This window comes from Pocillopora verrucosa, chromosome 8 (genome assembly GCF_036669915.1).
Source record: "Pocillopora verrucosa isolate sample1 chromosome 8, ASM3666991v2, whole genome shotgun sequence".
Taxonomy (NCBI): domain Eukaryota; kingdom Metazoa; phylum Cnidaria; class Anthozoa; order Scleractinia; family Pocilloporidae; genus Pocillopora; species Pocillopora verrucosa.
In genome coordinates this window covers 12,840,318-12,867,546 of record NC_089319.1, presented here as the reverse complement: position 1 = coordinate 12,867,546, position 27,229 = coordinate 12,840,318, and the positions used below count along the sequence as shown (strand labels likewise).

At 37.2% G+C, this 27,229-nt stretch overlaps 1 protein-coding gene across 1 annotated transcript; it reads left to right on the top strand.

Annotated features, from left to right (window-relative positions):
- Positions 1-852: 852 nt before the first annotated feature.
- On the top strand, positions 853-27,229 carry LOC131779946 (ankyrin repeat and fibronectin type-III domain-containing protein 1). Its single transcript, XM_059096562.2, has 31 exons — positions 853-1,483; positions 1,623-1,697; positions 3,580-3,752; positions 6,158-6,291; positions 6,741-6,787; positions 6,976-7,047; positions 7,851-8,023; positions 8,745-8,789; positions 9,700-9,778; positions 10,947-11,050; positions 12,169-12,287; positions 12,597-12,675; positions 13,468-13,578; positions 14,012-14,109; positions 14,653-14,743; positions 15,333-15,491; positions 15,853-15,970; positions 17,063-17,198; positions 17,994-18,107; positions 18,616-18,711; positions 19,077-19,223; positions 19,989-20,032; positions 20,322-20,444; positions 20,828-20,867; positions 21,483-21,587; positions 22,062-22,233; positions 22,808-22,908; positions 23,369-23,434; positions 23,699-23,882; positions 24,179-24,267; positions 24,821-27,229. The coding sequence occupies exons 1-31, from the start codon at positions 1,332-1,334 to the stop codon at positions 25,106-25,108; spliced, it is 3,534 nt and encodes a 1,177-aa protein (XP_058952545.2). The 5' UTR covers positions 853-1,331; the 3' UTR covers positions 25,109-27,229.

Genomic DNA, 27,229 nt, shown 5'->3' with positions numbered 1-27,229 from the left:
TTAAATTTTTATTTATTTATTTATTCATTTATTTATTATATGTTTTAGTCATCCTTGAGTAAATTGGCATTGGACCCAGGCAATTGCAACCCAACATTAGTCAGTATAACAGAACTTAAAAACAAGCTCTTAGGAAATCCTTGCAAGATTTTTTAGGAAAGCCCCTTTGAGGACCACTTCAGCCATTTCAGTAGCAAGGGTGATCAAGGAGGAACCTCTATTTTATTCAACATACTTTGAAAATAAAGGTGACGAGATACTATATCAACTTGGAGATATTGTTTTTTGCTCAAAATTCTTAGAGCTAAAATTATAAAAACCTATGGCAGACAGAGATAAAAAGTTGTTTTTTGGACATCAGGAGTGACTGGTTTAATTTTCTAGATGCTGAAGAGCTTACTCATTTAAAGGCTGTCACTGTGTTAAAATTATTGGAAACACAAGTTGAGATGTTTGCAATGCACACTACATGTATTTCAACCTTTTTCTCAAATGTTGGTCCAAACACGTCATTTCCTAAGTACGCTATGATATGGCAGTCCAATGACATCATTTGAAAGTAAAATTTCCTGTACGCATATCGAATGTCTGAGGAAACTGAAATTTTTAAATTGAATATTATGTTTCTCCTAGGTATAGGTTTGGAAGACTTTTCAAAATATTATGGTACCATTATTTCAAACAGATTTTCTTATTTTACATGGAACACGTATCATTATTTTGTTCCGTTTGTTTTTCCTATTATTCCTTAATTTTCGCGCCTCATCGCCTGATTGCCTGTAAATAAGCTGCTAATCGAGTAATCCTGGAACCTATTCTTCTCTCCCCAGTCTTTCCTCCGGCGCTAAAAAATTTTCAAACAACAATCTGCCTCTCGTCGTTAATGTTAAATTTATTCGGGGATTTCTTGTGAAGCGACTTCTTGGCGGATGATAAAGGACTACCTTTATTCTGGAGGTGATGGTTTTGTAATAGAGCACCCAGTTATTTCGACAGCGATTATCACGCAATACCATTATACGGATCAGAAAGCGCGTTGTTTTGTCATGCCTCTATCAATCAGCTAGAATGTGCGTGAACTTCATCTACAAAAGCAGTATTTTTCTTTTCAGCCTTTGATGAGTGTATATTCACGCTACAATTGTGTCTTCAACAGCGTACATATCTGTGTATTTGTGTGGGTACTTACGGCATGAATAAGGGACGAAATTCGAGCGCCTTGCAATCAACTGTACATTTTTTATCGTCGAGTACCTTGTTGGCGAATGGTTCTGACCGAAAACGTTCTGTAGTTGAGATTTGTGGTTTTATGGCTGAATTGTAAAGTGATTATGTCTGAAGAGACCAAAGAGAGCTTAGGAGTGAATTTTCGATCAAAGGAAACAACTGAATGTACATCGAGCACTACTGATGCATTCCTCGTCCCGTTTGGGGAGCTCGACGAATCGCCGGTTGAACAACAAGACCTTAGCGGACTGCTCAGGCAAGTGATGTGTTTGTTTCGGCTTGTTTTGTTGATAAACTTGTCCGCAATTTGACCTCGACCGTGTCTATTCAATACTGATATTTTGTTTATTGAAGTCAGGCTTTGTTAGCGGTATTTTGTCATTCTGTTAACACAGGATAGGGGAAAGGCGTACCGGAGCTTTTATCAACGGATTTGACGGCAAATTTCTTTGCGACGAAGCTAGCAGTTCGTAAGTACTATTTGCTGTCATGGTAATTAGTCACATATATTTCAGAGCCAGATTAAGTTGGAATAGTGGCCTATTAATAAAATGTCTCCGGGCGATATTGGAACGATGTGTAATTCACCACCGGTTGTTTCCCGTAAATTTGCACCGAATGTTCTGTGGCATGACCAAGCTGTCAGTGACTCAAAAAAGTACGGTAGAATAATTAAATTTTAATGATTCCTTAATGATGAAAGCTTAAACCATGGAACCTTCGAATTGAAGATTTATAGTGATATTACTGCAAATGTGCTACAATCAGAAAGAGAGAACTATGTTTTGACTAGTCTCAAACACAAAGAAAGCTAATTTTTCTTAAAATTACAAATTATTTATTTGCCTCATCTAGAGGTAGAAATAAATTAAACAGGGCACGTTCATACTCAGATTCAAACTTTAGATTGGCTATGTATGTAATAAAATGAAATTAGAAACTGAAAGGACAAGTGATTTTTAAGTGGATGAATGCCTTCATGCTTTACAACACTGCAATTAATTCTCCAATATTTTTTTTTGGTCAAATTTTTAAACAATCTGTCATGAGATTTTCAAAAGTTTTTGTCTCTTCAGATTTTACACATTTTATGAACTGTATTCTGTAGTTTTTGTGTGTATAAATATACACAGTTTGTAGGAAATATTGAGTTTGTAATTGATGAAATTCACAATATGAAAATTTCATGGATCAATGAACAATAGAAAAGCATATTTATTAAATGTAAGATCCTAGGCATTGAAACCAATTACTTATTGAAACATTACAATTTATTTGCATCATTGTAATATAAGAATTCCTCCTTTTTTTCTTGCTAACATTATTCATGTTTGTAATAGTAATTCAGAAAAAAACATGACTAAAGAGGGCGACACCAAGAAAACCCATGTGTTTAGTCTGTTCAATTTAGCTTCTATTGTAATTGACAGCTTAAGTAAATCAAATGTTTTAAGCCTTTTTCTTCCTAAATAAGCTCTGCTATGGTTAATTTCCTAAAAGAAATTATTAATTGTAAATATTTTTGGAGACAAAAAAAAGGTGTTGCACTCAGTTGTTTGACATGTCTTATAAATTTACTTGGTTCTGTTGCATTAAACAAGCTTAAATGGACACAATTTTTAATGTATACAGTTCACCCAAACATAAGCTACACTAAAGCCTCTCTGATTATTGGCTCTTGGGTCAGAGAGGACCCAGTTTTAATATCCGTGTCTTCTTAGTAGGATGTACATTGAGATTTATTTGTGTTTTACAAGGATTTCCATCCCTGAGAAAAGCTGTAACTACATGCTTGTTAAATCACATTCTTTTTTGTGTTCAATATTGCCAATCAGCTGCTGACAGGTCACTCACTTTTCACCTCATTCTGTTATGTGAATAAATGAACAAGATAGCATTTACCAATCATTCTCAATCCAAGGTTGTTTTTCAAATTTTCTTGGGTATTCATTTAATATGGGTCAGCTAAGCACTGCAAAAATTGTTTTTATTGGTCAGTTAATTGTTTGATATACATTTAATATTTTGAAATGGATTTTATTGATTGGCATAGAACTTGATTACACAAACTCTGCTTTAAAATATTATCCAGTGCTAAATTAGCAGCTCACTATTAATTTTAATGTAGAATAATTCTTTTATTTATCAAAATATAAATGGAAATGTTGAAAGGATTTTAGCCAGATCTTTGTTTACTAATTTCTTGTCAAGGACATCGAAATGTCTTTTCAAAAATATTGTATCAAGTTCCATTTGACTGCTGTTGAATCATGTACTCAGAATATAAGTCCAAGGGCTAGACTGAAATTTTCTCTAAATGTAAGACATTAAACAGATATCTCCTTTTTCTAGGCCCCGGAAACCACATCCATTGCGTAGCCCAGTGAACAGCACCCAGACCTCCGTTTCAAGGAAAGTAGCTGTTACTTCTGTCTCAGAGAATACAGGGAAAACTCTGACATCAAAAGACTATAGGAATTTCTCCAAGGCACCTCTCAAGTTGAAGTTTCCATTATCTCCTAGAGGTAATTCATAATCTTGACTCATAAAAATAAAGCAGTATTTATAATAATGTTATGTTGCTTGTGTTATGTAAGGGTTAGAGGTTGCATGATTATTTTTTTTTTTCTTCTATTAGTAAAATAACATTTATGATTTATCAACTCTGGCAAACTCATAAATTATGTAGTAATAAGAAATTTATGTGTACATTCAAACAAATCTTGAACTGCTTGTTATTTCAGAAGATGTGTATATTTATTTAGCAGTGCACTGTTTTTATGCTTTCATTTTCTGAACCAAAAATGTTACAAGTGTTTAACAACTATTCATGGAAGTTGAGGTGGGTAGTGGGGGATATCTACTGAGCTACGAACACTAAGGTTGGTTAAGAATACAGCTATTTTGTTTGTAAGGGTGACTTTTATGTTTAAACCTGATAAAAAACAAAAAAAAAAAAAAAAAGAATAAGGTGGCCCCAAAGAATGAACAACACAATGTAACCTCAACAAGAGTGAATTTGAAATCACCTAAAGAACGATGTGTACAACATAATATTCTATTGTTTTGTTCCTCTTGTATTCACAAGTATGTCTGCATTTATCCTGTGTTCAATTTAGTCCTTTTGCCTGAGGTAATTTGTTTCACCTCTTAAAATTCATTGATTACAGGTATACCCAAATTACCTTAAGTTTCAAAATTGTTGCCTGCACTTTTTCCTTTTTTGCAACAACCTTTCTGCAAACAGCTGTACACTGAAACAGTTACATAATATATCACAAAAAGATGATTTTAGTTTATTTATTTCTACAATGATTACAATATATTTAGGCGCAAGTTTCTCAGAGGTGAAAAGTAAGGGATATATTGGGAGTTTCAGTTGCCAATCAGAGTGCGCCTTTAACGCTTTACACTGTTTTAGACATATACCAAATAACATCATACCATGCATAAATGTTTTGATAATTTTCAACTGCAAACTCTCCTCATTCTGTAAATCCAGTGCTGCGCTCATGCAAACTGTGCCATCAAGCCAGCTGGGAGCAGCTTATAATCAGAGTTCATGATATACCCATAAAAGAATGAATGTAAGAAATAAGATCAAAAGAAATCCCATGTTTTGGACGCAAGTATTATGATTTTTGATTGTAGAAAGATCAAACTTTACCCCTGCAAAATGACTTGTGGGGGACATAAAGTGTGATGAAATATTTATCCCTATAAGCCTTAGTATAGCAGCAGGTTATTTGACACTTAGTTTATGCAATAGTGTTGGTTTTTTATCTATTAATTAGCCATCATTTGAAGCAATTGGATATTACAAACATTTTAATTCTAATAGAAAATCTATTTTTTCTCTGCTACTATTTGTATTATTATTAGTCAAAAAATTTTAAATGAATTACTTACTCGATATGGAAATGACACTGCATGTAATCAGTCTGACACTTTGAATATTTTGAGAACTAACTTACTAACATGGCTCACAAAGACTAGACTTGAAGTATTTAAAAATGCAACAACAGAATAAGGCCAATATTCAGGTATTTTAGTGAACAGGTTTGGTTTATCAGAGGTGCTCTATATGGTTAAATTATTCTAGATGAAGTAATTTGAATTTGCATCAGATGGCAATCCAATAATAGCACGCAGGCTTATTTTGTCTAGGGTTGTGGCAAAGTGCCAGCTGCCAGCTAAATTCAGCAGCTAAATTTGGTGGCTAATTATCTGGAGGCTAATTTTAATGGCTAATTTTGCCAGCTAAATGTGGCAGCCAAAAGTGGCTTCTAAATTTGGCAGCTAAATTCAGCAGCTAAATTTGCTCTCTAAATTTGCTGGCCAAACTTAAATTTGCTGGCTTTATTTTACAAACACAGAGTTGGCCATATCAGACCGTGAAATTGTGCCTAATACAGGTGCCAATGCAACTAAATTTTTCACTTTGGCGACCAAATCCTGAAAATTAGTCACCAAATTGGGAACTAGAATGTTTCATCATAACCTTACTTAGAGATATAGTGAATTAAAAAGATTTGCAAACTAAAAGGTAAATCCACGGCAGACTTCCTTGTTAAGTTTGTTTCCAAAATGCAGCACATGCATCTCGATCAAAACTAGATGCCATTTTGGATTTAAGTGAGCTTGAATGTTGCATATCATCCATCCTAGTGTCCACTTTGTAGCACGTTAAAGGTTTTTTCCCTAACTTAATTTCTAGAATGATGACAGCGTTAAAAAAAGGTTTTGTTTGTCTTTGAAAATGGCAACCAACTTTTTTTGAATTGGCTACCACTTTGAAGAATTTAGGAGCCAAGTGGCTATCAGAAAAAAAAATTAATTTCACACCCTGCATATGATAAACATACTTCCCATGTCAGTCAAAGTGAAGATTTGTTACAATTTTCCCTTAATTTGTGTTTTGTAACTACAGCAGCAGCATGGAATCTTGAGGAGGACGAAGACAGTGGAATAGCTAGTGGAAGTACTGATGGAGTACCTTTTGGTTACACATCGGGAGGCTTGTATTATTCTACAGATGTACATCTTCAAACACTTCACACACTGGTAGGAATTGCGAAGCTTGTGTTTATTTAGCTATTTTTATAAGATTAGAACAAGTCCTTGACTTGATTATAGGTAGGGAATGGTATTTTATTATTGGCTTGTTAATTTATAGAGGTAAATGTAGGGGATCTACAAAATATTGTATACCTATTCTATTACTTCTTGAAATTAGCATGTAAACTTCGCAGCTTTGGTGGCTACTAAAAATGTTTTACATGAAGTTTTTGACTTTTACCAGTTCTGTTATCTTTTGCTTAACTCCGCTAAATATCTTATTTGTTAAAATATGATTTATTTTAAGGAGTTTAAGGGCTTCTTGATTCACCCAAATGAAAATCAAAGCTAAAATTAAACCACAAGGCAGAAATAAAGTAGTCAATAATACAAGCAAGGGTTAGCATGGAGGTGGTGGACAAGTGATTGAATTAATTATTCACTCTAAATGTCAGGGCAATGAAGAGGAAGCTGTAACTCCTCCTCTGGAGAAGAAGCAAAGGTAATCTTGACTAAAATAGGGTTTTACTTTGTTTAGGTCTATGTATAGCACTTGTGACTGTTAATTGTATAAGGAGACAAGATTGGTGCTTTTAGGTGATGGAGCAAAATTGAACACTAAAATTACTACTTCACTTAGAATGAACAATTTGTAATGTAGATTAAAGCTAAGTTCACCAACTTTTGCAGTGGTTTAAAGCAAACAAGAATTAGTAAACTGGCCAGACGGCTCAGCCAAAGAAAAGAGAGAGGGAATATGAGGTAATAGAGTACTAGAGGCTTAATCATGGCCTTATCTACAAAATTCTATCTTGAATAATTGCCTAATACAGTTATGATTTATTATTATTGGATACTAAGTTGGTATACATTTTCCAAGTCTAGCAAAACTGTGAAATTTCTACACATGAATTGTGTCTTTAGACTTAACCCTCAACAGTTCCATGAGTGACCAAGATAGAATTTCTCCTTGCAATATCAATACAATTTGAAGCAGACAAGTAATAGGAAATGTAAAGAAAAATATCAATAAGGGTTAGTCGATCCAATACCAAGTTTTCCAAACTCGCATGATGAGAATTGTATGGCAGACAGTGAGGAGAATAACTAATGAGATCTTGGGAATGAAAGGGTAAAAACATCACTAATGCCATAGCACCTGATGCGTGTATAGGTGCACATTTGCATGCACATATACATGCACTGGTTGATACATTCATTCAACCTGTGATTGAAACACAAACCTCAGAAAGAACACATGAGATTGTTTTATTTGTGAGCCCTAAAATGACTTCAAGTCTGAAAAAAAAAGAGAAAGTATACAGAGGAGTAAAGGGAATTGATAGCTTGGCAGTAAGAGTCCCAAGGTAATCCCTGAAAGGTTACTTGAAGAAAGATGGTTGTTTTGTGTTGTGGGTATTGATTTGTGGGCATTAGTTTATGGGAGTTTTCTCTCCATTTAGACTGGGACATTGCTTTATAAGAAGAGTACATTTAATATTTTTTATTAAGTTGAAACCTTTGACACACTTGAACTTAGAAAATGTTGATTTTGTTCCTCATAGGAATCAAGGAAGATCTCACAGTTTAGAAGATATTTCATCCCCAGCAGGACCAGGAGCAATCCATGGAAACAACAAATCACCAAGGTTACAGCGCACCATGTCAGTTAATCAACGTTCCTCCCCACGGACACGGCTCTCTGTCCAAGAGAATAGATTCAGTTTTAATAACAAAGGTACTTGGGGGCAGTGATGCAGTAAAGCATTGTATATTATACACAAGCTGAATTAAGCACACATTTTGTTAGTTCTTATGATCTATTGGAGAACTGATGTATAGATGACCTCACCATGCACAATTATTTGCCTCTTTATGACACAAAAAAAAAGATTCCATATTGCTGCGTGCTTGTTCAGTAATATATCACAGGAGACATCAAAATGTGGTAAAAATCAGTCACACCTGCAGCTGTGTCTTGTGTGTCACACCTTTGTCCTTACTACGTTTCGACATCTGGGATATATTAATGAACAGATGCGCACCAAAGTGGAATCTATTTGTTAATTGTACTAACCATGAGGCTTGGTGGTAATCCATGTTTTTTTTTTTTGCTGTTACTTTTGTTTTTTATCTTTGTTTGTTTGTTTCTTTTTTTTTTTGAGAGCAAATTATAGTTAAACTTAATATGTAATAGCTCTGTGGTACAGTAAGTGATAAAGTGTCACTGATGTTGTTTGTTCCAAATTAAGAATAGAATCTAACTTTTGATAAAAGTGCATGCCCGAATATTCAATAATGATAGCAACATGCAGAGCTAAATTAATGACAACCACAGATGAAAAAGAATATTTACAGTAAACTAAATCAGCAGTTCAAGGTATTCTAATAATAACAGCTTAACTTAATTAAACTGTGATTGTTATTGGTGTTGATTGTGAATTCTGATTTTTTAAAAGATGTAAGAGAAAAATCTAAGAAAAAGAGAGACACCAGTTTAGATGGTAGGTACTCAATTTATCTCCATCATCTGAATTAACTGTTTCAGAGGAAATACAAATCTTTTCATAGCACTAAGCTCAACTACTTTCCTACCTGCCTTTTGGCAACCTGGGCCCAGTTGTTCAAAGGCCAATTAGTCCTAATCCAGTGTTAAATTTCAATCCAGGTTTCCTTACTTCTTTGTTCAAAATCTTTTTAGGGAAAATTTCCCTATTGTTTTTCAAATTGCAAGCAAAAAGATTTCAACTGAATTTCCTTTTGAAGCTTTCAGACCTGAAATCAAATTCCACTGTCTCTGGGTTATCCTAACCTAGCTTTGAACAACCTGGGCCTGAATCATAATATGGTCAGAAGGTATGAAATTTTAGTCCAACACTCTCAGCTGCAAAGTCCAGGTCCATGTCCTTGTCGTGCACCCTGGCTAATGTCCTAAAGTAGGGGATAGCCTGTCAGGGTGAAGTTGGGTGGGGACTTTGTAGATCCCACAGCTGCTATGGTAACCATGAGGGCTTGATTGTAACCCAGAGATGGAGCAACAATCAGAGCTGTAGTGAAGCTGTGAAGACAAAGCTTTATTGCAAGAAGAAATCAAGCAAGAAACATTTTAAGTTTGCTAAGAAGAACATTGTAGGGAGGGAGGCAAAGAGAATTGACTAAAATAGGGTCTGGTGGAGTTCCATGGTGTAATGAGTTTGGTTGTGATGACAAGTAAAGAAAAATCCTGTAAACTAAATTTTAAGAGCAAGGTTAGGAGTCAATAGGAGCTCTAGATCTAACATAACTGAACATAGCAAGACTATTATGAAACAAAGTGGCATACCTACTATGCAAGTCATGAAGCAACTTGCACCAACCATGATACAATTTTTTGTACAACACATTGTTTAAGACTTTCTCATTTACCATTCTCAGCTCTTGTTGATGCAATTGTTCGCAAAGAAACTGATGAAATTAGGAATATTTTGGAGTCAGAGGATGTGGATATCAATGGGTAAGGATATCATTAACAAGTTATGATATCACAGTAGAAGCTGAGACAAGTGTATTAAAATCCTTTTAAGACCATAGACCTCAAGAATTGATAATTATCTTATTTTTCCTTTCCATGTTAGCAAATGGAAGATTTTGATCAGAAATAAAATGATCAGTTTAACAATTGTTATAAAGGAGACAAGTATTAAATTATCATCAATGGAATTTTAACATGGAAAAATCCGTTTGAAGCCAGTTTATTCTGAATTGAAGCAATGGGATAATAATAGGGAAAATCTTAGGCGGGTGTTTTACTGATGTAGCCACTTTCTTCACATCTTATTGCAAACACTGGGAGCTGGGTAAAGAAATAGAGTTAGACATCTTTTTTCTTGTCACGAGCCAGGAACAAGGAAAAAATTCTGAGTTCCCATTTGGAATTAAACCTCAGACCTTCAGATTCTGTACTCCTTTGTTCTACCACTAAGCCTCAGAGACTTTATGTTAAAATGAAGTTTATATATGACATACCTCCTGCATGCTGCTTGGATCAGCAATGTCAAATGAGTCATGTTTGTAAATAGAATAAGAAAGTTGGTAAATTTTGAGGGCAGTAAAAGAATAATAATTATGTTTTTGTCTAGTCCTCAGTGTGGGACAAATTTCTCAAAATTCTCAGTCCCCTTGAGGAATAAAACCTTAGAGCTTCAGATTCTGCACTCTGATGCTCTACTGTGCCACAGAGACTCTATGGTGAAGACGGCCATTCTTATTCTTTTTGCAAACATTAGGCTTTCAACATTGTTGATCCTAGTAATGTGCAGAATGCATGTCATATGAATTTCATAATGGCCTTGTTCACCATAGAAGTATCGATTTCTTTGTCCCATGCTTGTGACAAGATGAAAAACATCTTCCTCTATCCCTGTGCCGTTTCACAAATTTAAATGTACACATTGTTATAACATTGTGACTTCTTATTGGCTGAGGAGTTTATTTTTTGCTGAAATGTACATTTCTTGTATTGACCTGTGGACATTTTTCACTTAAACAGTATGTTGCATCATTCAATATCCCTTTGAAATTCTTATTCAATTCATAAATGTTGTCATTTGTAAAAGAAATACATTTGTAACTCTTGGTTGTTTTTTTTACTGTTCTTAAATTATTTTGTATTGGTTATTCAGGGTAAATGATGATGGATTTGCACCTCTTGATGTGGCCGTCATGCTTGGAGTGTTACCCATTGTCAGAATGTTGTTGTTATATGGTGCTCAAGGAAGCTCAAGTTGTAAGTTTTAGCCTTATCAATTTTCTTTTTTACAGTTGAGTGTTCCCTTGTACCTGGGGGACAAAAGAAGTGTTGTTCACTTTTGGCACAGGCCATGAAGACAAATTATTATCTCTTTACGTAATCAAAGCTGTTAACCCTTTCACTGCCAAGATCTCCTTATTGTGAGATGTACATTTCTCATGATGTTTGATCATAAGATGTGAGAATTTGGTGTTTGATAAACTAATTAACCCCTAATTAATATTTTTCTTAATTCCCATCACTAGTCTGCTTGATATTGTACTGGTATACTAAAGAGAAATTCTGTCTTGGTCACTTATGGGAGTCAAAGGGTTAAGGGTTGTCTGCTTGAGAAAGTTTTTAAATATTTATCTACACTGTTCATCAGTTGCAAATTAACTAGCTGTTTTGAGAAATTTCTTCCAAACATTTCTGTACTTTGACTTTTGATCACAACAAAACATGCTTCTGTCAGATGAAATTGCTTGCAAACTTCATGCTGACTTCACTAACTCTCATGTTTGCCAGTAAAATCAGTTTAGTGACTTACCTGACTTACCTCTTAGTCCATGTTTCCAGGGTGAATGGGAATTTGGAATTATGGTTTTTGTTGAGGGGGGACCCGGAGAAAAACTGTGGGTGCAAGGGCAGGAACATAGTAACAAACTTAACTTGCATGTGATGCTAGATCCAGGAATCAACCCTGGGTCATAGCAGTGGGAGGCAAGCTCACTCACCACTAAACCATTCTTGCTATGATGTCATCAGGGTTGAACTCTACAGTGAAAAGTACACTTCCAAAAAAGGAATAACACAAGAATTAAAAAAAGACTTGTCTATGGAGTTATGAAGAGTTGTAAAGGATATTTCCTCAAAGTACATAATGCTTCACATTGAAAACACCTCACCTATATCATTTGCCTCACAAAATTAGAGAACCTTAAGAGATAACACACAGTCTGAACTTGTAATGTGTTTGTATCCCTTGACAAATTTCATAACAATGATAACTGGTTAAGATGAAGGTCAAAATTTCATGTGTCTCTGTTAAACTTTCTGCTATTTTGCTAAATTTTCTAGTGATTGTCTTGATGACATTTGTTCTGTTTCATCAGTACCAAGTTCATACCTTACCAAGCACATAAACATGTTGTTGAAGGAAGCAGAGCTTAGAGTGGATGACCTCACCACAGCAGTGGTGCATGTCAGCTACACTACATCATCTGAAGTAAAGGTGATTCACATTGCTGTGATTGATTTCCTATTGCATACCAACAGAAAAATTTCCCTTGAAAAATCCCCCTCCCCCCCGATCAATGTCATTATACAAGTAACTGCACACCAGCACCTCCCCAGTTACCCAACAACAGTCACATGAGAACAACTGGGCTAGGTGTGCAGTTGTTCAGATACTGATTATAGTTACAGCTATAACCTGTTTTGGTGAATAATTAGAAAAAAGGATTTTTGTGGTTACTTTAGAGCATATTTTCAGAACTCAGTGATGACCAGGGAATTAATCATCAATTTGTGTCATCTTCAGGAAAATGAGAGGCTTTTTCAGGAGTGGTTATGGAGGAAACACTTACTTGAACAAATGAAGAAGGGACTTTTAAAAATAGGTAACAGATGGTACAAACAAAAGGTCTTTATCAATATCATATCACTTCTTTTGTCCATAGTCTAATTCCTTGGGTGAATTTCTGATAATTATCAGCATAAGGAAAGTGGAATAACTCGTTAACTTTTAATTATCATAAACTCAAAAATTTTGCTTTATCATCTGTCAAAAATATTCTGAGGCTCCTAACCAACTAGCAATTTCATTTCATCCTGCCATCAATTATCACTGTTTCAGACATCTGGAAGAAGGAACAAACCAAATAGTTGGTATTGTAACAACTTGGGAATATGAACTTTTGAGCTCTAGAAAACTTACCAGTATTCATGTTTTTCATAAGGTCCACAACGTGATGGACAGTTGTGTAAGAAGTGCTTTTTATGATGTATTTCCATGTACAACTTTAAAGTTTGAATTTCATTAAAATCCACAGTAATTATTGTCTTAGGGATCAGAGAAGCCAGATATGGTTGTATTTTTACAGATGATGCTTGTTATTTCCTGTCAAATTCATGGCACCATTGCAATACCACTCCATATTGTTAATTGACATGCAGTCACATTACTATCTTTTGAAATTCACTTTACAAGACAAAAACCTCTCAGAGTTGTAACTGTAAACCCTAGAAATATAGTCAAATATAACTCCTTTGCTCCCTTTGTAATTGTAACAAGTATTCTCATCCTAACATCAAAGTTAAAATGTTTCCTTGAAACTTGGCAGTGATGATGTAATAAGCTGAGCCCAAATAAATGAAATTCAGGTAGAGACAGTTTATTTTTCCTTTGTCAGAACCACCGGACAAGCCAAGTGGTGTTACAATATCAGTTGCTTCTGAAGACTCACTGCTTGTTCGTTTTATTGAACCACTCAATGAAAAAGTTATTGTATCTAAGTATAAAAGTGAGTATAAGCTCCACATGCTATTCTTATAGTCAAACCCTCTAGATCCTAAGATCAGCATATCACTTCTCTGCACTGTGCTACATACATTTCTTTCAATTTTGGCTTTGAGAATTTTGTTTCAAATCAAATATCCTAAAGTTATGGTTTCTTTATCCTTTCATATTGTCCCCTTTTTACTTGAAAGTATATCAATATTGTGAGGAGGGATTTTTTTGGTCACACCTGGGATTGAAAGGGCTAAGCTGCCACCTGCTCTCCTATTTCAGTCCGAGAGTTTCTCAAATTTGAGGTATCCCTGCACCAGGCCTCCTAGTTCGTGATCCAGCCGTGGTCGCCATTCAGCTGTCTCTGATCAGGGTTTTTCCCTCAACCTAAGCAAGATTTGCTGTTTGTCTGTTTCGGAGTTGTGAGAGTTTGTTTCTGATTTCAGTTCAATGGAGCAAGTTCCCAGACTTCAAGATTATGGAAGGAGAATATGTCCACCATGACCTAAGGTCACAAGAGTACACAATATGTAATTTGCAGAAGGTTTGTATTGAATAAATCTGTCCCACATGATACTACTAAGCACTAATTGTAGACCATGGTGAATGGAAGGCCGTAAGAGTCGTTTGGACAAGGAAGGGTTTGATAAATAGTCATTAATACACGGGCACGTGTAGACATGGAATTTCTTTTTGAAGGTTTAACTCGACATCTTGCGAGTGGATGTGGCAATCGAGTGTGTTATGGAGTAGAATACGAGAAGAGAAATTCCACATTTGCAAGCAACCAAATATCATTTTGTTTGTTATATAAACACAGTAGGCCAACTACTATTTACTGACGTGTCAGCAGCTGATTGGCGGTATCAAATACACGATAATCATTGGCGTAATTTCACACACGTGCAGTTTCGGCTTTTCTCAGGGTTAGGAATCCTTGTAAAACACCGCAGTTTAAAAAATTGCTTTTTTTATTTTGACATATCCTCTTTGTTGTCTTCTTTATGTTTCTGACCATTTATTTTTCGGGGCGTAAATGTAATGTTGGGAATGTTACGCAAGTTTGTATTTGTATTTTTATTTGTAGTCTGTGTTATACTATGTACGTGTTTGCTGTGGAAATCTAAAAGGTTTTAGTCAATGGCTGGAATCCAGTCCTCCAAGTGCAATGCCATCAAGTATGTTGTTGTTTTTATTTAGCTAGCGATTGCTTATTGTAACGATGGGTAGCAAGTGACTAAATCTACAACTTTGCTTTGGAAAGTTCAATTCTGAGGCGTGAAGAAAAGGAACAATATATTTTTTGACAAATCACAGAAACTTCTAAAATCTTCTTGCAACCACATTTGTGGACACCATTCTTTCCCTCTGTTACCTGGAATATAGAGCTCCAAATTCTTTGCAGATGAGGAAAAAGTAGCGACAGCAAAATACAAATCAAGGAATACCAACAGATAAAATGCATATTAATCTGTTAAGTGAAGGTGGAGAAAAACTAACATGGCAGTTAACGTTCTGTATTGAGGTTGACTAGCGTCTAATTCTCACCAAGGCATCACAGTTGCATCAAGCATAAGGCTTGTGAGAATGAAGAAAATGATCGCAAACTCAAAAATCTCTTGATTTTCAATTAAATTTTCCTTACCAGTGCCTTAAGAAATGTAAAGAGAGCAGTGTGGAGAATATACATGCTCATGTTAGGGTTTAAAGGGTTAAACGGTCTAGGTTTTTTTTTTTTTTTCCTCAAATCTGTAAATTATTCTGCAGCATGGCACGAGGTAGATGACTCTAAACCTCGTTTCCAAGGGCGACTCGACAAAATAGATCATTTATTTAGTCGGGTGTGGCAGAGCCATGAGGAATTCTCACCAGTTCGACCATCACTAGCGCACAGACCACGAAGCAACACATATGGCAACGAAACAGGTAAGAAACAAGGCTTAATTTTTGTGCTCTTTTATTTCCTCCACAAACTTTCTTATTAGCTAACAAGATGAAACGATAACAAGGAGCTTCACTGCCAAGATCGACAAATACCACCTCATTTTCATTATACTAACCGCTTGCGATAGATTGTCATGTCATCCTGGGGGAGCAGTAACACATTTAGTCGCTGCATGCTACATGTAAACTGGGATAAGCTGCGGCGGAATGGACCACTTGGCTCCAGCACAGACTTAAATTAGATGTACATTGCTCCCTGTTAACAGTATGCATGACGTTTTTGGATGCATTTTGTTGTCTGTTTTATTTTTATGCATGTTTGCTCTAATTTACACTTTGACAGGTTGCGAAGCTGGTGCATCGCCAAGGACAAGTCGTAAGTCAGCCATGAAAAAGAGTCTAACAAAGTACACTAATCTACTCTTCCATTCGGCCCCAAAATTTGCCAGACATCTAAAGAGGTAAGAATGATTATTTATCGTTTTTCCTTAAGTGTATACTAATGAGATTTGTTTTGATTGTGTGTAGCGTCAATCAGCTAAATTCCAGAATGTACACCTTTAGTTTTGACGGCATAGTCAATACAAGTCTCTTCCATGAAGTTGACTTGTGGACAAAATGTTCGACATGTTTTTTCGTCGTTCCTTCGTTTCTTCGTTTCGTTATGTCACTGTGGTTCTTCGTTTCGCGTTGTCGTGCTGTTTTATCGTCGTTTCGTGATGTCACTGTTTGTTTCGTTTTACCCTTCGTTTCGTTTCTTGGATGTTTTGTGTCGTCGCTTTGTTTCGCCGTTATAGACCGCGCTCGACTGGGAATGAGTCAAGGAACATTACATGATGAAACAACAAGTCAATCAATTTGATTCCAAGTTAACTTCACGCTCTTCAATCGGAAAAGTGAATGCTTATCGTCCTTTGAGATGAGCAATATATCACCTCATGGTCATAAAACAGTCCCTACAGGACATCGAATGAACTCAACTCAATTCATCTGTCGCATTGTATTTGAACTGAACAATAAGAACGTTCGTTTCTACTTGAATCTCTGCCATGGCATCTCAGAAAAATTGACTGATTTGTTCTGGGACACCTTCATGATGTATGCTTTTTGGCGGAATATACATCACGTGACTCTGATCATGACTGACTGTCACAAAGGTTTTAAAACGTTTATAGTCTCAGACATTCTTACTTTTTCTAGATAAACTTTGTTTGATAGCAAGAGTGCTGACTTTCCGATTGATTGTCGTAAAACCAAAACCAAAGTTAAATCACAAAATACCTTTAGGGGCAATCGAGAACTCGAAATAAAAACAACCAAACTGTTTAAAGTGCGGGAAAAAGCGAGCCACCAAGTCGTGATTGGTTTTAGTTTTGCATCTGATTTGTTGGGAGGACGGACCAATCACAGAGCGAAGTAAAGCAAAACCAATGTAATCCCGGATGACTTTCGACACTTAGTTGAAAATGGCTCTGAGCCTTCAGTGATAGACTCTGGAAAGAAGACGTGATGAATGCTTTATGTAGTTTGGTTTCTTTTTTTTCTATCCGCAGAGGTGTATATCTGGCTTCTTTGCTATTCACTGATGACGAGAAGCTCCTTGTAACCCTGGACGAAAATATCCCAATAATTGAAGTGGATGATAATCATCCAAGTACCTTCCTTCAAGACTTTTGTTGGTTAATGAAGGTGCTCATCTAGCTTATGTTATCACTTCATAAAACTATGAAACTCGTACAAGTTTATGAAATAAATACTTATCGATAAATGGACTAGCGTAGAGGGCTCTCTGAAGTAACGCGAATAACGCGCGATAAAGAGCAAACTCGCAAGACGTCTTACCCGCGCTGCAGGTCTAAATCACTCGCGTTTAGTTGAGTCAAGCACCCGCTAAGAAAGCCATAATAGTATATTGCTTTTTGGTGGTCGCGTTATTCATACAGACTTAGAATTGAAACTCTTGTTTGAGATGAACGTTTTAGTTGGGACTCATAAGGAGACAAGACAATCTCAGCAACATAAATGTGACAGGTTGCAGAGGCAATTAGCTTTGGGTAACATGGAGAATCTTTATGTATCTTTGCGAAATAATTTTACCCGAACAAGTTGCAAAAATTCTCAAATTCAAAGTGGTTTGAATTCTTGAGAAGCGAGGAGGCAACTTGCCGCAATTCATCGAGCGGAAGTAATGCAACCAGAGTGGTTTGTTGCAGAGAGTTGGTGATCTTGTTGTGCTTGCAAGCCTTGTGATGTTAAAAAACAAAACAAAACAAAGCAAAGCAAAAATCTGTAAGACAGAGGTCTGTTAGGTTTCATAATTACTTCATTCAAGAAACTGGGAATTTTTCTTGTTAGGGACCAAACTGCACAGGATTAGAACCTTAGAAGAGAGTTTCCACGTCTGTAAGGGAGGGGTGGATGGGGACTAGTTCGATTCCATTGAAGAATTACCGCTTCATTATGTTGAATTTTCTTTCATTTTAGGTGGCTTGCACTTGGAAAGATGTTAAAAAATTAAAGCAAGAAGTAGAGAAAAAGTGTTCATCCACTTCAGTGCTGTTCAGATGCAAACTACTACAAGCTGCTGATACTCTGCAGGTTAAGACTCGGTTTGATTTCTGAGTAAGAATGGTATGCGTTCTTCACAACAGCTTCGGCGACTCTGCCGTAACTACCTGTACTATAATGAATGAGTACGAGAAGTTAACATACAAAAATCTTGTCCCTTCCACGCATGAGCCCTTAGTATATTCACGAATAACGCTTCAGACGAAAGAGCCTCACTGTTGAGGGGCATACTCTCAATAAATTCACGAATCATACTTTAAAAGGATTTTTTTTCCCGTAACTTTACTTAAGCTGTTCCTAACCTGACAGAGAAACTTTATTGGGAGAGCGTACGAAGGGATCTCTACCTTAAAAGTTGGTAGATACTCCTTTCCAGTCCCCTTTGGCAGTCGGCATTTGGCAGACCCTTTTAAATGGTCACCTTTAGCCTAAACTTGCCGAACGAGTAGGACATATTAGAGAGACCCGGGCTGGTGTCTTTCATTCCTTATTACGAGACCATGCAGAATTATTGAAAGGTGGCCATTTGATTTTTCAGGGTGCCCTTGGCAAGCAAGATCTTGGCAGGCTACATTACAAACCAGTAAAAGATAGAAATGGTAGCACTGTGATTGTCGCCGTCAACTATGCAATTGTAAGTATAGAGCTATTTAGACAAATGATTGCATGCCACAGTAAATCATCTGACTCGCACTCCTAACACGTATTCCGTGCGAAATAAATAAAAAGGAAGGCTCAGACGCTATCCTATGGGTCTGTTCAGGTATTATACCTTTGTTTGTTGATCTTTAGTTCGACTTCCAGGGCACAGTTGCATTTGGCCAACTGTTTTTCTCCCGGCTCTTGGAATTTTATTTGTTTCACTTCTTTGGAAAGCCCCACATACTTTCATACTTAAAACACTGTCCAGGCTAAATGAGTTCACTTTTTTTTTCTTGAAAAAGAAAATGGTTTTATATCTTCCTTTTCATTTGTTTGTTTGTTTTTTTTTTCATCCAGCATGGCAGTTCCTTCAAGCCGCGTATCCTGTCTTTAAAGTGGTTATCGTTCAGTAAACTCCAGAAGAGGATTCAGACTCCTCCATTGCAAGGTGGGCTACAGGATGAGTTGTTCACTGCATCAGAGATGCTTGTCTCCTCCATTCAGGTGAGAACATGAGTCCGCATGAAAAAAGATACTCAACAGATTAAGAGTGACTAGTATCTAATTTCTCCTTACAATATCAGAACCAAACATTAAGGTCACAAGAATAAAGGAAATGATCACCAATACTCTACTCGCTCATGATTGTTAAACGAATTCTCCTTATCAGTACCTTAGAAATGTATTAAAAACAGTATGGAGAATATACATACTGATTCTAGGGTGTAAAAGGTAAAGGTAACTGTTTCATAGATGTTTTGACACAGATATTAAACTTAAGTGAAGTTCTGTTATTCAACTTGATGAACTCGTAAGCACTGATGACTTAATGAATGGAATTGTTCCCTTTACGAATTATTCACATGGGAAAGGAAACATTATCTCCCATTATCTGATCAGAAGTATTTTCTTTAGTAATTGGTTCTTAAGCTATCCTAAGTTTCCTTGTAAATTAGTGAGAGAATTCAGTGTTAGATGACACCCTGTAGCTGACACCCTGTAGCTGACACCCTGTAGCTGACACCCTGTAGCTGACACCCTGTAGCTGACACCCTGTAGCTGACACCCTGTAGCTGACACCCTGTAGCTGACACCCTGTAGCTGACACCCTGTAGCTGACACCCTGTAGCTGACAAGCCAACTACTCTCCCTGCCGTTTTGTTTGTTATTGCATTGTTGTTTCCAAAGGTGACCTTGGCATACTGCTTCTTCACCAGCCTGATGGTGTTACTTTGTAACGGAAAAATTTTTGATTCCTTGTTCTTTCAGGAAAAAATTCATTATTATGAAAACAGTAAAAAGAGCCTTGAAAGGTAAGAGTTTTGTCATTTTAACCATTAATTTTTTTTTCGTTCTGTTGTTTGTGTGATCACGGATGAATGAATGACATTTCAAGGCCCCGTGAAATACACCTCCGCCAGATAAAGGTCCTTGGCGCCATTTCAAGTGACATTTCAAGGCCCCGTGAAATACACCTCCGCCAGATAAAGGTCCTTGGCGCCATTTCAAGTGATATTTCAAGGCCCCGGGGGAATAACCTCTGCTTGCTAAAAGCCCTTGGCAGTGCATGAGCTCTTCATGTCTATTTTGTTTTCTTTGTAGGGGTTTGTACATCGGTTATCTGAAGCTCAGAACTTTTGTGGACGCTATTCATGTCGTGGTTCAAGAGAACTGCCCCAACGTTCTCCCACACGTCAAGATACGAGATAACCCCAATGTGTCGAGGTGAGGGGAAGTCTTTTTGAAATCTCGTTCATTTGACAAGTACTCCTGTTGAGTTATTGTTTTGAGTCCAGAAATTGTGTTTCTCCTATCAGTCATCTTATTATTTTATGGATTGAGCATGCGCTCTTTAGTGTTCGAGCAGGCCCTCATCACTAGCGCTGCAGAGCGCGCGTTTCTCCACCCGCGGGAAGATTTGATACGAGTCGGGGAGCGGTTTGCGAAGGGTTTGGCACGAATAATTACCACTGTTAGACGCCTTGTATCCTTCTCGCCGGCCTGCGTTGGTTAAGTCCTCATACCGAAGAGCAAATGATTAGGGCCTGTTAGGGAGCTAACGCTCTTTGTCAGACGTTTTATTGAGTTTACTGTGTTTTCGATCGTAGAGAGGAGTGGCAATGGCTTCAGACGCTGGACACTCTAAGGGTAATTTGTTTTCCTTATCAAACTATACTTTATATTTTATTTATGCCTTCCACTTTTGTTTTCGTAAGAACGTATATTTTGTGTCCGAGGTTGTAACGAAAGTTAGTGCTCTTAATTTGTTCATTTTTGAGCTTGTTCTTGAGTATTTTTCAAACGGAATAGAATTTCAGATTGTTGCTGTTGTTTATTTTTCTCTTTCGTTTTTTTCTTCTGTGAATGGGTTTAATTGGTCTCTCGCCATATTTAAACTACTAAAAATGTTATTCAATGTCACGCATACTCAATTCGTTTACTTGCGCGGAGTATGCCCCTATTAACAGCGCCGCACGAAGTGCATTTCTCTGCCCGCGGAATGATTTGAGTCGAGTCGAGGAGGTTTTCCGGTGGTCTTGCACTGGTAATACTTAACACCTTGAAGACCTCTCGCTGGCTCGCGTTGCTCAGGGATTCATACTTTTCCGCAGGTAAAGAAACGTTCGCTGACTATTGGCTAAGTTCGTAACATGATTTGAAAACCTGTGTGAATCAGTTGAGCCGCAGCGTTTTTATCTAGCAGTGAAGCTGTCTCTGTAATTCTGTATTATGTGACTGATGAGCTGCTGATTGTGTGTTTAGGAGGGGACTCAGGACACAGAGCCATCCAAGACTGCGCACGAGTTTCAAGTACTGGTGGCCAAAGCTGCCGAAACTTTGATGGAGAAAGTAGGCGTTAGTAAGGAGGTACTTTCTAAGATCTCTGTAAATCCGTTTTTCTCTCTGTTTTTACAGTCAGAAGTGTATGTAAGGAGTATTTGTCTTCATTTAAGACGAGTTGGTTAGTCGTGCTCTTGCTCTTGTCTCTCACTGAGTAAAGTCGACTCCAACTGAGTCAAACCCTCTCAGTCAACAGTCAACAGAGAACAAGTTAGGGTTATTGTCGGGTTAGGGGAGGGGTAGGTGCGCAGTTGCTCTCATACTAACATTGATCCGGTTTTTTTATGGAATTCCGTCATACACTTATTGTACCTGCACCAATGGGAACTCGAATCCTCGATGACTCGAACCTCCCGGTAGCTCGTTGCCTTTGATGACATTGTCGATGTAGTTTTGCCCCCGATAAATCCAGTCAATTCGTTACAAGTCAAGGTATTTGTAGTCCTAATTAAAGTGATACACTGTTAATTTTACCCCTCTTGCTTTGTTCCTTGTTACCAGGCTTCCAAACTTCACAGAATATATGACCGAGAGGTTGTTGAATTGGATGAGAATGTGTCATTCATCATTGTGTTCCCACCCCCTGAGGAAGTCTGCAGTGCTCCAGGACAAGTGGACTCACTCTCACATCACAAAGGCTACATCTCCTTACCTGTGCAAACCTTTGAAATGAGTAAGTATAAGATGTAGGTCATATTTTGATGAAGTTCTGAGGTTTTGTGAAGAAAAATTTCAATTCACGAGCATCTTTGGCTGAAGCATTGGAGAAATCCTCTCTGGCAAAGATTTTTTCTTGAGCCGTTAATCCAACGTGTTAATTATTGTATCAAGACATCGTAATGTGGAATACCTGAGGTAGAGCCATATCTCAGTCGTAATTGTTTTATGTCATAACGCACCGCTCATTCTACACATGCCGTGAACTAAATATATTAAGGTCACCGTCCGTCTATCGCGCTCGGTATCAGGGTGGTTTACTGTATGGTATGCTTAGGTGCACTGAGGCAACAACGGTAGTGTTACCAACTATTTTCTCCTAAAGGAGAGATAGTTATCAGCCGTGAACAGTTTTTTCTGCCTCATTGGGGTAGATTAACATATCAACCATGCAGATTACCAGACAGAAACATGCAGTGATACATGTATGGTACTCATGTGGGAAGTGGCTGTGATGATGAAGTGATATGGCCACAAAATACGCTTGATATCGTGGCATTAGCTAAAGACATGTTCTGTTTAAATTCCAGTTCACATGTATACGTACCAGCAAGAGTTTATCTGCCATTATTCTCGTCTCTCATCCGTTCTGGATATGGACTCTGTCATCTCACAGCAGTCTCTCAGAGAGGTAATGTGGCTTTTTTAATTCATTCGAAAGACATGAGTATTACTCTTCACTGCACATCAATCGAACAGGCTTCGAACTTTCTTCCAGCGTGGTTTTAGAGTAACGATAATTGATAATTTTCCATTGCCGGAGTGAAACGAAAAGGGTGTGGGTGGGTCAGTCAATCTTTGATGGCAGTTCTTTTTGTTACGTCTGCCATTACTGGGCGTTTACTGTCTTATGTATTAACTTCGCCAGTTGTGTAACTCTTGATACTCGATGTGCATGTTAAGTACTGTTAAGTTTTTTATAGGGGTTAGGTTGTTGCGGTCAGCTTGGCAAAGCTACCAGTGGTGTGTTTGATGAAAATACCAATTTTAACCAAAGAATTCTGCCAATAACTTCTCACGTGGCGCCAACGTGTGTTTTTATTTACCAACCTCTTCACTTAATTTTTTTTTCCTCTCCCTCTTTCAAAAAGGCATTTTCATCACCCGAGGTACAGTTAGCAAAAGCACGACAAGAGCAGCTGTTGGATTTCCAGCGGGTAAGTTAACAAGTTAACTATTAAGAGAAAAATTTTTGTATTGTCAGAAAAATGGCAACTACGTGAGATAGTCCAAAAAAGCACAGTGACTCAGTTACATGAAGTAAAACTTTTTCAATGATTTGCTAAGGGGAGTATCGTAAGATTCATCGGAATTCGATTTGTTTACCACTTGATTAGACTAGAATAAAGTTCAATGTGCTTCGACCGCACAGAAGCCTGTTAAGAAGCTTGCTTTGAAATTGTTCTTTTTCCGTTCTAAAGGAACTTGACGAAACATGGCAAGGAATGCGTTGGATATTGGATGCCCTGCATTACGCGAGGGATCGTCAAATTCGAGGTGGCATACCTCTGGTCGAGGTGTTTCAATACTCAGTTTCTCACCCGGACGGCCAGTGCTGTGTTTGTTCGTCTGATTTGAGAGGCAAAGTCCTCTGCAATGGACATAGTGAGTATCTGGTCTTGTAGTTGTTTCAATTAAAAGTTAAGGATGACAAACAAAATTCAAGACTTGCTTTACGTTATACCCGTATGTTTTTTGAAGATTTTTTTTTAACATCAATTTTCTGTAAAATTCTCATTGATGTAGTTTGATTCTGTTACGTATTTGAATGATATGCTAACCATTTTTATCGGTCAACGGTCACTTCTCCGGCTTCTATGGCCTCTTCCCTTTGTCTTCAAAATGGCTGTTGTGAAGAGTTTCGATTGTATTGTCTAATGTAGTGGTTTATCTTTCGTCAGATTCCTCATCAAGCAATAGCCCCAGACAAGGAGTGGTTCAAATTCATACAGCAGGAGAAACAAGCTTACCTCCCGGAGCCACAGTAACGGTATCATGAATATACTTGATAGTCGGAAACGAAGGCACGATAAGACTATTATTAAGACTATGATCTTCTGCAATGTCTCCTAATTTGTAAATGGGATCAGGAAAAAGATATAGAGAGCCTCGATACAAGTTCAATTTTCTGCAGCGCTGTTTCCTGTTGATCCAATAATGGTTTTAAATCTTTCGAATACTGAAGTGCTTTGACGTGAATCAATGACGTTTTTCGAGATTGGACTGGAAGTAAGAATTCTGCCAGTATAGATACCAAAGAGAATTGTTCAAGGTTGTTAACTTTTTGTTGTACTCGACCTGGCAAAATAGAATAGAAACTACATTTCATCTTTCTGCAGAGACATCGGGCCTTCATGTCTCAAAATTTGCCGAGTGGGTGTGTTTCAAAAATGAAAACTGTTACGTCTCATTTTTTATGGGTAGGGGTTCTTCTTCCCTCTAGGTATGGGCCGTTTTGGATGTTGAATTATTACATCCCTTTAACAGTTGGTAACTAGCAGTCTTTTGATGTTGTCTTTTTGTTTATATCTTTTGTCGTATAGCTTCATATAACGCCTGCAACAAGATCGGACGAAGTGGTCAAGATGGTTGTACAACAGCTGTATAAGAAATGCCAAGACAGAGATAAATCTTCCTATTGGCACAATCTCTCTGACAAGAAATTGAAAGACTTATGTTTAGTTGCAGTAATCGGTGGACAAGAGAAATGTTTTAGGGATGATTTTAAGCCACTACAGCTTCAAAATCCGTGGAAACGAGGAAAGTTGTATCTCAGACTACGCGCTGATGCCTTCGCAGCGTCTGCTACGGGAAATTTCACAAGTGTCTAAATTTCAATCACTTAAGACGAGCACCTGTTCCTATGGAGCCATGTAGTTCTGAGTGTTGAAGATTTTCCAAAGAAAAACTCGTGCCACATACTGCAGCAACCAATCACGTAAGGGTACAACACATTGCGATGTGGTAACGTGTTATCCTCTCCCAGCACGGATGTCACGTTTCCCGCGCTTTTCACCGCTTACTCTTAGTTTCTTTGAGGTCCGATTGGTTTGTTTTGTGAACCACGTGACAATCTCTAGAAAATCCTCAGAGTTTCAAACCAATACTAAAGGTACTCTATCTTTTCAACTTTCCTTAACTGGTGCTAACCGTAATTACTGCGAAAATCAGAGCGGAGCATTCGTTTATTAGCATCAGGAGGATAATTTAAAGGTTCCAAATTAAACGCATCAGATTCCAAAGCTGAAGCGGCCAAATCGAGATTGAGTGAAAATAGTTAACCAAAACCGATAAAAACAGTGTTTTTAAAGGCAAAGAGATGCCCAAATGTGTTAGATTTTCTCGAACGCAGAAGCGACAGAAAATGGCTCCCATGTGAAAAACTGCTAGTACCAGATTTAAAATGACCTTAAAGTGAGAGTAGTGTCAAGATTCTTCGGCACATTGTGTTTTTTATTATTTAAAAAGGATGAAATCCTCCTGTTGGTAATCAAGATGGGTGAATCCATCGTAAATCTAGGGACAAAAAATTTACTGTATGTTAGTTTGAAAATTTAGGTATATAACAAATGGAATATATTTAAGGAGTAAAAAATAATGTCGGAATTAATTAATTTCTTTGTATGATAAGAATGATTTTGTACATATTGGTGGTCTTGGAGTAATTATTTAGGTTTTCGTTTGTCGGCTGTTTTTTTCCCTAATTTGGTTTAATTTTGCCATGGATTAACTTAACTTCAGTTTTGCTTTTTCGCTTTTGTGACAGTGACATTTCCACCGGAGAAGGCGAAAAAATGAATTTTTCGTTACTAAATCTTTCCTAGTCACGTTTTACAGTAAAAAAGACCTGATTTTCTTATTAGGTATTCATAGTTTTTCGAGCAAGAAGAACGGCTTTACACTCGAGATACGGTTGTATGGCCCCAAAAGTTTTCACAGCAGCACTGTAGAAAACTTAATTTAAAGTCTTGTAGTTTCGGTTTGAAACCTCTCTCCTTTACTCGTCAAGTCAATCGCGTTTGGTGTGGACTTGGCGACCGCGCATTTCCTTCTTGTATGTGCAGTGAATTCGAAATAGTTCGTTGTTTTACTTGGTTGAGTTATACGATTGGTCAGATAGTTTTCTTTTTGTTCATTTTTTTAAAGCACTTCTGTCTTGCCTGTTGGTGTCAAGACGAATTTAGGATTTGTCTCATGGCCAAGGCGTTTGTTTCCGCTCATGGGATTTGTGTTGACCAGATTACACTTAAGAATAGAAAACATTAAAAAAGAAAGAAACAGGAGAGCTGGCTCCCTCTATGAATGTATCATATTTATTCCCTAGTCAGTCTTGCAGGAAGATATTTTTCACGACAGTTTTTCAAATCCTCCATAGGCGATATTCCTATTTAGGCAGCTCTAACAGAAATGTATTCAAGTCTTGTTTATCACAAAAGAAGTTTCCACCTGGTCTACGTTGTTTGACAGAAGGTAAACGTTGAAGTGAAAATCGTATTTATTGTGAGATTGTTGTTTAAAATCACCATTGTGTTTAATTTATTACTGATATTTTCACCTCTTGAGGAGGAATCCAGAATATTTCTAGGCTCTGGGAGTTTGATAAGTCTGGAAGAGTGCTTGAAGTGTTGAGAGCACTCATTTGTGTCACTTTTTCCGTTTCATCGTAATTCATCGCATTTTTGGGTTAAAGCAGTTGAATGTGGATATTGTGTTATTTTATACGTAGAAATGTTTATCTCCTTAGAAATATAGCAATAAGTTTTCTTTATAAAGCAATTTTAGACTGAAACTGGCTGGGTTGTACGTGCGCTAAACGCAAAGCGGAACGCTCTTTTGGTTATTTCAGCTCTAACTTTGTTTGCTCCCAGAGTATTGATTAAGTTAACATGTGTAGCGGGTGAAATGTTGATGCTAAGATAGACTAAAACAAATAAACAGAAATATTTCTCACA